General features: G+C 39.4%; 1 protein-coding gene and 1 pseudogene across 7 annotated transcripts in view; both read right to left on the bottom strand.

Annotated features, from left to right (window-relative positions):
• Window positions 1-12,876, bottom strand: part of GANC (glucosidase alpha, neutral C) — a 74,006-nt gene that overhangs the window by 33,071 nt on the left and 28,059 nt on the right. For 6 of the 7 annotated variants that reach the window (XR_006602925.1, XM_045067937.1, XM_045067936.1 and 3 more), the window contains exons 8-12: window positions 11,043-11,109; window positions 9,588-9,684; window positions 8,167-8,347; window positions 7,794-7,947; window positions 2,634-2,869 (exon numbers count right to left, since the gene is read on the bottom strand). Coding sequence is in view for 6 of the 7 variants with exons in the window: in XM_045067937.1 (XP_044923872.1) it covers window positions 2,634-2,869; window positions 7,794-7,947; window positions 8,167-8,347; window positions 9,588-9,684; window positions 11,043-11,109 (735 nt within the window). In the remaining variant the exon portion in view is untranslated. Of the gene's footprint in view, window positions 1-2,633; window positions 2,870-6,052; window positions 6,259-7,793; window positions 7,948-8,166; window positions 8,348-9,587; window positions 9,685-11,042; window positions 11,110-12,876 lie in introns of those variants that run through there. The other variant, XM_045067940.1, reaches the window with a different exon arrangement.
• LOC123388423 lies at window positions 9,756-9,881 on the bottom strand (annotated as a pseudogene).

Here is a 12,876-nt window from a genome sequence, read left to right as displayed (position 1 = left end):
TCTTCATCATTGCTATACCCTTCTAATGACCTCACTTCTGAGTCTAGGGCCTCAAAACTCTTTATTTGGTTAGAACAACCTTCTGATCATCCTTCCTCAAGTCTATTCACATTTATTTTACACACCGAAGTTTAATTCTCCATTGATCCAACCCTTAAAAAACTTTTAATTGTGGTAAAATATACATAACATAAAATTTATCATCTGAACCAGTTTTATGTATACAGTTAAGTAGTGTTAAGTATATTCATGGTATTGTACAATGCCCAGAACTCTTTCCAGCTTGTAAAACTGAAACCATATACCCATTAAAAATAACTCCTCATTCCCTCCTCTACCCAGCCACCATTGTTCTTTCTGTCTCTATGATTTTAACTACTCTAGGTATTAAAGATTAGCGAAAATTATATAGTACTCATCTTTTTGTGAGTACTTTATTTCACTTAGCATAATGTCCTTAAGGTTCACCCATGTTGTAGTATATATCAGAATTTCCTTTCTTTTCAAGGCTAAATGATGCTCCATTGTATATATGTATGTACCACATTTTGTTTACCAAATTGTCTGCTGATGGACACTTGGTTTGCTTCTACCTTTTAGTAATTGTGAATAATGCGGATATGAACATGGGCTTATCTGCATGAGCACATCTGCTCAAGTACCTGCTTTCAATTTCTTCTTTGAAATTGAATCCCATAAGTGGGATTCCTGGATCATATGGTAATTTTATTTTTAATTTTTTAAGGAACCACCATACGTTTTCTGTAGTGGCTGCACCATTTTCTGTAGTTTTCTGTAGTGGCTGCACCATTTTACATTCCCATGGTTAGTGTTCCAGTTTCTCTACCTCCCCTCCTCACTTAGTATTTTCTGGTTTTTCATAGTAGCCATCCTAATGGTATGAAATGTTATCTCATTGTGGCTTTGATTTGCATCTCCCTAAAGATTACTGATGTTGAGCATGTTTTCATGTGCTTATTGACTATTTGTATATCTTCTTTGAAGAAATGTCTATCAAGTCATTTTCCCATTTTTGTTTGCTTTTCGTTGTTGAGTTGTAAGGTGTTCTTCATATATTCTCTATACTAAACCCTTATTCAGAAACTTTTAATGTCTCCCAAATGTATACAAAGCAGCCTACAGTAAGTTCAGATTCCCTACTACTCAAACCTTACACATGCCTTTTCTTGCCAAACCAATCTGTGCATGTTTTCCAAACAACACTGGCTGCTTCAGCCTCTAGCTGCACTGTCTCCACCCCCTCCCCACTTCTCAGATAGAGACTCATCCTTTAGGGCTCATCGAAAATGCACACGCTCAGTATGAGTCCAGCTGGATGCAATATTCTTTCTCCTAGGCCACTCCTGACCCTGACCTTTATTTGACTGTTATATTATTGCCCAATATTGTGGTTGCTATACACCAGGCTCTCCCCTACTCACTCTAAGACCCCAAGGAGCTCATCTTTGAATTCCCTTCATCTTTAGAATAGCATTTTGAACATTTGATGGTTTCAATAAATAGTTGCTTGTAAGAACATGGGTTCTGGAGTCAGGCAGATCAGAGTTCAGATTCTTGCTCTACTACTTACACGCTTTTGTGCAAAATACAAACTATTCTTAGCCTTAGTTTCTTCATCTGAAAAATGGGCTAACAAGATCTACCTTTTAATCTTGGGATGACGGGATAGAATAATATATTCTCTCAAACTCTTTGGCCCATAGTAAGTACTTGCCAAATGGTAACTATTTATTAATTGGGAAATTAGGAGAATGGGAATGAAGAATCTGACTCCATTTCTGATTGACTGTTAAGAGCTTTCAAGCCCTTCCATCCCCCCTCACCCTTCTGCCCACATCAGACAAAGAAAGCCCTGATGCTTCCTCCTTGGGTGCCAGCGGGAAGTTCAAACCACTCCAGCCCTGGGCACACATAGGAATCCCCACCCCAGTCCAACCCTCTAACTACTGTAAAAGCTGAGCTGTCTCCATTCCCAGATCTCTCAAGCCACCTTCAGACCAGCCTGGGAGTCAGCCCTACTCTTACCAGAATGCCTCCCTAATGTAACTACTTAACCTTTCCAGACCCTGTGGTGTTGATGTGATGTCCTCAATCTCGAGATTGATGCTGACATCAGAACCACATTTTGCTTTTGGGGTATCCATCATATCCCTACAGGTGGCCACAACAAACAGGACTGAAGGCTAGACCCTGTTATCCTGTGGGGCCCTGGATAGCTACGGCAGGGATGATGGTGAGGCCATCTTTCCATCACTGTTTTCCTGTTATCACAGTTGCAATTACATTATAAGGTACTATTTTATGGCCATTTTTTATCCGACGGCTCTACTCCACTATCTTGCCAGGGAAAGTTTTTTTTTTTTTTTTTTTTCAAGATTTTATTTATCTATTTGACAGATCACAAGCAAGCAGAGAGGCAGGCAGAGGGGGAAGCAGGCTCCTCACTGAGCAGAAAGCCCAATGTGGGTCTCAATCCCAGGACCCTGAGATCATGACCTGAGCCAAAGGCAGAGGCTTTAACTGACTGAGCCACCCAGGCACCCCAAGGCAAGTTTTAAAAATTAAACAAGTGCTTTGTGATTAAGAAGCTTCCAAGGGCTGGCTTACTTTACCTTACGGTTTTTGCTTCTGAGCAGCTCTTGCATCCCTCTGGGGTTTGGGAATCTTTTCTTGTCCCAAGTGAAGTACCTTTTGCCCTCGGTATGCTCTATGTCCAGCCACATGACATCATAAGGAATGTCATGTTCATCAAATCCTGCATCCACCGCCTTTACATCCTGCTCATCCTCGTAGTTCCAGCGGCACTGATGGTACCCCAAGGAGAAGAGAGGGGGCATGGCCTGTGTGCCTGAAAGGGGAAGATGACAACTGAGCTGGCTACCGCTACAGTGATTATTACATATTTGATAAACATTTCCTGAATGTGTACAGAGTCTAAGCACTGAGATTGGTACCCAGCATATCAAGGAGAATAAAACACAGTCCTTATACTCAAGAAAGTGACAGTTTGGTTGGTGAGGCAGACATGTACATTAACTACTCCACTCTGAGGTATAACTGCTGTGTTAAAGGTAGCAGCCTCGTGTTATGGGAATACAGTGTGGAGTCTTGAAATACTTCATAGAGGTAGTAACACTTGGTTGGGCCATGAAGGTCAAATAGGAGGAATCTACCAGAGACAATGGATAGAACACTTAGGCACAGGTAATAGAAAAGACACAGACACAGAGGCAGAGAAGTACATGATAAGCTTCTAGGGTGGTTACACTGTGAGAGAGACCAGTAGAAGATGAAACTGGAGAGGGTCAATTTGTAAGGGGCTCTGTAGTTCACTCTAGGAATTCTAAATCTCTTATGGGAAGTTATCAAAAAGTTTGGTAATATGTAACCTTAGCAGGCCTACATTTTAGAAAAATTAGTGAGGGAGCAGTGTTGAGACTGACTTAAAGGGAAAGAGATTAAAGGCAAGAAACACTCAAATTATTATAAAAACATTTACTGATAATATGGAGGACTCTGGTCAACCACTTGCCTTTATCTCCTTTCCCTCCTAAGTTCCCAATAAAATCAGAATAAAAGAAAGAAAAAAAAGAATAAAGCTACAAGAACAAAGAGAATGAGAGAGGAGTAATTTCAACAAAATTTTAGAAGGCAGGGGAGGAAAGGTAACAACTGATCAAAGTGAGGGAAGCTCTCACCAGAGTGCTTGTGAGACAGAGACAGATGAGAAGAGATCACCCTGCTCCCAGCACACTAGCAGATGGGAGACCATTCCCGACACGCACCCCAATTTCCAATCCCAGTACCAGAGTACTTCTAGGCAGAACCTTATTCAAATCCTTGAAAATTAGAAGGGCCCACATATAGAAATACAATAAAAAGACCTCTGAGAAAACATGGACAATACAAGAAAACAAAATAAATATCAAAACGTTATCATCAGGGGCGCCTGGGTAGCTCAGTGGGTTAAAGCCTCTGTCTTCATCTCAGGTCATGATCTCAGGGTCCTGGGATTGAGCCCTGCATTGGGAATCTCTGCTCAGCAGGGAGACTCCTTCCTCCTCTCTCTTTGCCTGCCTCTCTGCCTACTTGTGATCTCTGTCAAATAAATAAAATCTTAAAACAACAACAACAACAACAAAGTTATCATCAGTACCTTCGGTGAGATTAAAAAAAGATACTACACCCATGAAATAAGACTAGTATAAGATATTGGGAACAAGGAATAATCAGAGGATAAGAAAAAGTATGAAGAAATTATAGATATATAACATAAATGGAAGGTCTAGAAGATAAAATTGAGAAAATTGCTCAGAAAAAAAAAAAAGGGAAATTATCACATCTGTACAGTATAAAGTAAAAAGGGAAGGGAAGAAATTGTCAAAAGAATAATGATTGCTTTCCAAAACTGAGGAACACATTTCTCAAGACTGACAGAATCCACATCTAATACCCAACACTGTAATTACTTTAAAAGATCCATATAAAAGCATTTTATTGTCAAATTTCAGAATTTCAGAATTATCAGAAATTTCAGAACACATTTCAGAGAGATCATATACAAAGAAACAACTCAGAGTGATTTTCAAGCAAGAAGATGGAAGGTAAGATATGTCTCCAAAGGCAAAGGAAACAAAAGCGAAAATAAACTTTTGGGACTTCATCAAAATCAAAAGCTTCTGCACAGCAAAGGAAACAGTCAAAAAAACAAAGAGGCAACCCATGGAATGGGAGAAGATATTTGCAAATGACAGTACAGACAAAAGGTTGATATCCAGGATCTATAATGAACTCCTCAAACTCAACACACACGAAACAGGCAAACATATCAAAAAATGGGAAGAAGATATGAACAGACACTTCTCCAATCAAGACATACAAATGGCTATCAGACACATGAAAAAATGTTCATCATCACTAGCCCTCAGGGAGATTAAAATTAAAACCACATTGAGATATCACCTTATACCAGTTAGAATGTGTCGGAGGCAGGCCCCTGGCCAGGGCGGCCTCCGCCATTAAAAGATGGCGCCTGGCTAGTTGCCAGGTTAGGATTGCCTCGTGAGACTAAGCAGAACGCCCAAAGAGGAAGTAAACAGCATTGGTTGCTAGCGAAGTTGTTCGTTTAGGTGCACAGCCTGATTCGCTCCCTCCTGTACCCTGCTCGCTGATTGGTCATGTAAGCGTATGTAAGTGTGTAGACTTGCGGAAATAGAGAGAGAGAAGATGCATCCGAACCAGGGTTCTTGTCGTCCTTGCGGGGCGAGGGCGATAAGAATGGCCAAAATTAACAAAACAGGAAACAACATGTGTTGGAGAGGATGTGGAGAAAGGGGAACCCTCTTACACTGTTGGTGGGAATGCAAGTTGGTGCAGCCTCTTTGGAGAGCAGTGTGGAGATTCCTCAAGAAATTAAAAATAGAACTTCCCTATGACCCTGAAATTGCACTCGTGGGTATTTACCCCAAAGATACAGATGTAGTGAAAAGAAGGGCCATCTGTACCCCAATGTTTATAGCAGCAATGGCCATGGTCGCCAAACTACGGAAAGAACCAAGATGCCCTTCAACGGACGAATGGATAAGGAAGATGTGGTCCATATACACTATGGAGTATTATGCCTCCATCAGAAAGGACGAATACCCAACTTTTGTAGCAACATGGATGGGACTGGAAGAGATTATGCTGAGTGAAATCAGTCAAGCAGAGAGAGTCAATTATCATATGGTTTCACTTATATGTGGAGCATAACAAATATCATGGAGGACAAGGGGTGTTAGAGAGGAGAAAGGAGTTGGGGTAAATTGGAAGGGGAGGTGAATCATGAAAGACTATGGACTCTGAAAAACAATCTGAGGGGTTTGAGGTGGCGGGGTGGGTGGGAGGTTGGGGTACCAGGTGGTGGGTATTATAGAGGACACGGATTGCATGGAGCACTGAGTGTGGTGAAAAAATAATGAATACTGTTTTTCTGAAAATAAATAAATTTAAAAAAAAAGAAGATAGAAGGTAAAAGAGACATGCCTTCGAATTCTGAGAGAAATAATTTTCAATCTAGCTAGCCAAATGATCAATCAAGGGTGAAGGTAGAAAAAGAGATGTTTTTGTACCTGCAAAGATGCAAAAAGTGTACCTCCAATGCACACTTTCTTAGGAAACTCCCAGGATGACAGCTGTGCAGAGAGCCCAAAGAGAATCCCAATGGGGGCAGGACAGAAAGATCTGGGAAGGAAGTCTCTGGGGAGTAAAGTGAAATGAATACAATATGACACTCTTGAGTATTTGAAAAGTATAACCACTAAATATTGAGTCAAGCAAAAATGAAGATGTAACTGTAATGATATTGGTAAAGAAGAAAGAGCAATCTGATTGAGTTAAATCCTCATCAACAGATAATCTATAAACTTAAAACTTGGCTTTCCTTGGACATGGTGGTATATCCACTGTTTTTGAAGCATTTTCCTATAAACTAGGCTTAGAACAGTGTTGAAGGGCCCTGTAGGTGGGCCTTCACAGTACTTTTTCCTATATGAGTGTCTTTACATATCTATAAATTTTCGGTCATTTCTTCCATCAAAGTTGGAATCAAATTCTTCCTCCTCAATATGGGCTGGATCGAGGGGCTTTTAACAGAATGCAGCAGTAGCAATGCTGCGTTACTTTTATTTGTAACAGCTTTATTGAGATATAGCTCAAATATCATAAAATTCAACCAATTAAAGTATACAGTTCAATTTTAGGGGATATATTACACTACCATTTTTTTAAAAGTGGCAAAAATATGTAATACATAAAATTGGCCATTTTAACCATTTATTTAGGCCTTTTAAATTTCTTTCAGCAATGTTTCATAGTTTTAATCACCTACTTGGTTAGAGATATCCTTAGGTAGCTTATTCTTTTGGATGTTATAAAGGGAATTGTTTTCTCAATTTCTTTTTTAGATTGTTCATTGCTGGTCTACAGAAACACAACTAATTTTGTGTGATTACAGACCCTGCAACTTTGGTGAATTTCTTTATTAGTTCTGGTAGTTCTTTGTGGATTCTTTGGGATTTTCTAACATCTTGGATCACATCATCTGTGAAAAGAAATAATTTTACTTCTTCCTCTTCAATTTGGATGCCTTTTATTTCTTTTTATTGCCTAACTTCGCTGGCTGGAATTTCTAGTACAATATTCAGTAGGAGTGGTAAAGTGGGCAGCCTTGTCTTGTTTCTGGTCTTAGGGGAAAGCTTGCAGTCTTTCACCCCTGAATAGGGTGTTAACTGTGGATTTTTCATAAATGCCTTTTATCATATTGAGGAAGCTTCCTTCTACTCCTAAACTTCTGAGAGTTCTGATCATGAAACAGTGTTGGATTTTGTCAAGTGCTTTTTTCTGCATCAACAGAGATGATCTTTACATCTTTTAAAGACAAAATGCTTTAGTGCTAAAGCCAGTGGTATGTTTTAATGGAGAAGAGAACATAGAAAAGTTCAGGTTGGGACACTGATTGTCTGAGATGAAGGCAGAGAAAGCCCACAGCTTAAAGGGTCTGAGGAAAGCAAACGGAGAGTATTAAGGATCAGAGAGTAGAGCGTTCTAGCTCCAGGACATTTTACCAAGCTGAATGGGATGAAGGTGGAAGGAGAAACGTTTGCTTCTTGAAAAGCTTGGGTAAATTGTGTATACATTCTATATGGGTGCAACAAATATTAACTTACAGTGATGATACATAGGAGAGAGGAATTATAATGGGATAAGAGGCTGGCACTTCCACATGCAAGTACCTGTAAGGTATGAATACTGCTTGAAGACGTCAGAAGGCGTAGGTCCCATCAGCAGAAAGACATCAATGATTCCACTCTCTGACATCCAGTGCACATCAGTTCGACATCTGACTTTTTGCTTAGCTGCAACTGGGCCCATCTGGGTTACCGTGTACTAGAAAAAGAGTGGAATGAAGTTCTAAAGAATTTCCCTCATATTGTAATATGTAAGTATCATCCATAGGTCAGTAACAGGTACATATTATTAACTTTCACTGATTATACTGCAAAGGCTTTGGTGGCAGAAAACTGTCACTACAAAGTCCAGAGCTAGAACTACACTGGTTTTGTTTCTTACATAAGCATGGCATGCAGTCACGATTCATAAGCTCACCTTTACTGCAGGCTCCGTATTGATCTCCACTAGAGTTTCAGAGGCATTGAGCCAAAAAATGCCTAGAGTTCTACCTAGTTTGTGGGCCAGGAGATAAGGCACTGAACCATAAATGCCCATTTTGTCATATATTTTATATCCATAGACATCCAGGTTATAAAGACGGTAAGCATCACCATCACTGAAACACACAAAGATGGACTATCAGCAGTAATAACCACAAATATATTATTATCAATGAATAGCATAGCTCCAATCTCCCCTGCAAACCCTTGAGTCCTATGCATCTTTCAAGTCTCAACTCTTTTTTAAAAAGATTTTATTTATTTATTTGAAAGACAGAGATCACAAGTAGACAGAGAGGCAGGCAGAGAGAGAGGAAGGGAAGCAGGCTCCCTGCCGAGCAGAGAGCCCGATGTGGGGCTCGATCCCAGGACCCTGAGACCATGACCTGAGCCGAAGGCAGAGGCCCAACCTACTGAGCCACCCAGGTGCCCCTCAAGGCTCAACTCTTAACACCTCCCTAACCCAAATATGGTTAATATGATTCCCTCCTTTGATTCCTTTAGCCTCCCCTCTTGTGACAATTGGCATGCACGGTCTCATATCTTAGATATCTCTTCCGAGTATCTCTCCTGAGGTGAGGACTGTTTCCTGTGACTTCTCCACAATAGCAAAAAAAGAGCAGATATAATTGGCAAATTTTGTATTTCTCCACTGCCAGAACAAAATGACAGTCTCTTAACATGCTTCCACAGTGCTGAGTAGGGAAAGATGGGGAACTGAACTGGGGTGGGGAGGCCAAAGCTTGGCTTGGTGTGTGAGCAGCACAGTTTCTGATTTGCTTGTGACCATGCCCACCTGTTGACCAGGTGTGCAAACAGCATTTCAACCCAGCAAACTTGATCAGACTCTTCTTTTTGGTTTGGATTCCTCTCAGTCTGATACCTCTGGCATTTACTTGTCAATAGTGTTAGTTTGAAATGATCTCCCTGAAGGAATCAAAGGTGACATAAGATACCACACTTTTCCATTCTCTGGCTCACTGTCCTTTTTTGGTAGGGAGACTTTTTCTAGGTCAGTGATTTTCACAGGATATTCTCTCAGGTTCCACAGAGAGGCCTTGAGGAGTGAAAGCAAAAGCTGGGGAAGTGGTGATGAGGCTATCTCCCCTATTTTAACCACAATCATTCCATATTTTTATTTCCTCTGTATATTTTAGGTTCAGCATTACAGTTTTTTAAATGTTCAATTTTTTGCCAAAAAAAGTAAGATAAAAATTAAGAACCACTGCTCTTAAAGATCTATAAGCAGTATCAAGGAGGAAAAGGCTAGGCACATATTGGCCCAGGCTCAGACAACTCAAATGTTTTCCCTTCTAAGTTTAAACCAGAGCATCCTATAAGAATTTTTCACTTTACCTAGTATTTTTAAGTTGGTGTGAGTCTGCATGTTGCGGGATCCCGTAGAGATGCTCAAATCCATGCAAGGAGAAATCCAAACCAATGGAGGCAGGACCTATGGGGACCAGAATACTGAGTTTTGCTTCTCTGTAGGACAATCAATTAAGGAGACTCATTTACCTGTGACTAGGGATCGAGAGACCTGAACTTGGCCTGATCAGTTGGCAAATCACGTGTGTGCTCTTTCTCAATTAGCAATAAATGCGCCTCGGATAAACCTCATTGGCTACGATACTGCCACTGCTCAAAGCTTGTGTGCCCTTTCTATAAGATGCTAAATTCAGGTACTGTGGGGATGCAAACATGCACAAGGCAAAGTTCTGGTCACTTAGTAGTGTTTCTTTAGCTATGTGCTGAAGCTCTTCATGTCCTCATTTATAGTAAACCTCCTTTCTATCCGTAAAATACGGCTATGAAGTTTTAAATTTTTTTCTAATCTAAATTTTCCTAAAATGTATTGCATGCTTATTTACATTAGGAAACAAAGGATATTGAGCAATTTTAATCTTCACTATATAAAAGACTGGGTGTCTTCTTATGATCATTTATTCTTATTGCGTATAGGAACAGTAATGTAAAAAGTATCAGAAAGATCTTTCCTGGCTCCTCCCTGTGATTGTAGATAGGTAATTTTTTTTTTTTTAACCAGAAACAAAGTCCTTTATTTAACAATTATTTTAGAGATATGGGGAAAAATGCAAGTAACTAGGAGAAATAAGAGACTTAAATTCACTCTTAGGAGAAGTTGTGGATGTGAAATGGTCCTTATTTAAAGGAATTTATGGAAAAGGGGTACTATAGAGAAGGTAAAAGAGATTATGATGTTACAGAAAGGAAAGCCCGATGGCCCCCCTACTTATACATTTTGGACATGTTGTCAGTCCTAATCATTATCCTAGGCTATAGATCCAGATGCTAGAACAGAAATTCTCAAGGTGTTAGGGAAGAGACAAACTACCACTATCACAAAATCTAGTGAGAAATGTCACAGATTGGCATGTGATAAACATGTGAATGATGGGGAGGCCTGGAGAAGGTTGAGAACCAATGGCTTGAAATATTGGAGCTAATGAGGTCTAGAACTTCATTTCTCATCACTTGACTCTCATAAAAATAGAATGTGAAACTTGTGGCTGTCTGATATACTAAGTAGTACTAGCAGTGTGCTGACCTAGGCCCCTAACATGAGATCAACAACTCCATGAGGCCTATATTTCTCTTTCATTCCCCACAAAAGGTACACATTCACTCTTTCTCTGTTGCAGTGCATTACTGAAGAATAAAGGACCCAAATCTGAGATTTCTGTTCCCCTTATAGAAATCACTTGTTTGGGCCAAGGCTCAGGGACTTTAGGTAGCAATATTTAGCCATTTTTGGCAAGATCTGTTTTAATACTACAATTTCAACTTTACCATTAACTTTGATATCCACAAATTTTCCGAATTTCTCCTCCCACAGGCCCAGATCGTCTTGGTCTTCCTGATGGCATAAGAAGAGCAAATTGAGTTTATATACTGCAACAAATGTGGTTACCACAACAGCACATTTTATTTGGATTGTTAAAAAACTAGACTGAGAAAACGAGTATCTTTTAAAAGACCTGTGTGTGATGACAGTATATTTAACAAATTTGATCTGTGTTCTATATAAATCCCAGCAATCATCCTCCTTATGAACTGGAGCTGACATGAATATGATTTTTTATTGTGGTAGACTAGACATAACATAAAATTTACAATTTTAACTACTTATTTTCCACTTTAACCAGTTTATTTATTTTTTTATTTTAAGTAATCTCATATCCAACATGGGGTTTGAACTCATGTACCTGAGATGAGGAGTCACATGCTCTACCAACTAGGCCAGCCAGGGCCCCCCATTTTTTTTCATGCACATTAATGTCACAGTGACATTAAGTACATTCACATTGTTGTGCAACTATCGTCACCATCCATCTCTGGAACTTTTATATCCCAAACTGAATCTCCATACCCATTAATGAAAAACTCCCCATACCTTCCACCCCCAACTTGTGACAACCACCATTCTACTGCCTATCTGTATGAATCTGACTACTGCATATATTGCACATAACTAGAATCATGTAGTATCTGTCCTTTTCTATTTTTGCTTATTTCACCTAGTATCATGTCTTCAAGATTCATCCATTTTGCAGCATGTGTCAGAGTTTCTTTCCTTTTTAAGGTTGAGTAATAGTCCGTTGTATGTGTATACCATATTTTGTGTGTGCATACATCTGTCAATGACCCTTGGGTTGCTGGACGGCTTTCGCCTTTTGGCTACTGTGAATGATGTTGCTAAGAATACAAGCATACAAATGTTTGAGTCCCTGTTTTCCCTTTTGGATATATATCCATAAGCAAAATTGCTGGACCATATTGTAATTTTATGCTGAGTTTTCTGAGTAACTGCCTCACCGTTTGACATGAGTATCTTTACACAGTTCAAAATGATGTGAAAGCACTTTGAAAAACAGTCTTTACAGAAGTCAGATTTTTAAAATTCTTTTTTTCCCTTGTAAACATGTGAGGCAAAAAATTAGAATCAAATAACTTGAGTCCCAAAGCAAATGTTTTGGATGAGATGAGTACTTCCCCGCCCTCCTTCAATTAGCCAAACCAAATAAGTCAAGACTGCTCAAGTTCATAGTCTTTTGATGCAGAGCTAATGAATTTTCTCGGCTTTACAAGTTTCCTTTCTTGGCTTTACAAGTTTCTTTCTTCCTCTCTGGTAGAATGAAAAAGTTTGCTAGAAATTGTGTGTTTGTATGTGTGTGTGTGTGTAATGCATGTTTCTTTAAAAAAAAAAAACAAAAAAGAGCCCTTGCACATTTCTAGGTGGTTTCTTCATAATTATAAGCTTCTATAAAGTGAGCCTCTGTTTGTGTGTGTGTTTAAATCACATCTGAATTCTTAATGTAGGGACTATTTTCCTTGGGTCTGTGGATGGGCTTTAGAGTTTGGGAACTCCTTCAAACAGTATGAAAATTTTGTTCTACAGAGATGGTTCATAGCTTTCATCAGATTCTTGCAAGGACATCAATTACACAAAATCACTAAGCTATCTAATTAGAGGTCTCCCCAAAGCTGACTGGACATGTTACAAAACTGTGTAAGGCTATGTCTTAGTTGTCCTTCTCTATTTGAAAAATGGGAAAAATATTCTCTCTCATATTCATTAGCACGGGTCAGTTTTCAAGAGGAAGATGCATGTCCTTACTGCACT

The sequence above is a fragment of the Mustela putorius genome, unplaced genomic scaffold, assembly GCF_011764305.1.
Source record: "Mustela putorius furo isolate JIRA1106 unplaced genomic scaffold, ASM1176430v1.1 tig00003898_pilon_pilon_pilon, whole genome shotgun sequence".
NCBI lineage: Eukaryota > Metazoa > Chordata > Mammalia > Carnivora > Mustelidae > Mustela > Mustela putorius.
The sequence above is the reverse complement of the archived record's forward strand: the minus strand, read 5'-3'. Positions and strand labels throughout refer to the sequence as shown.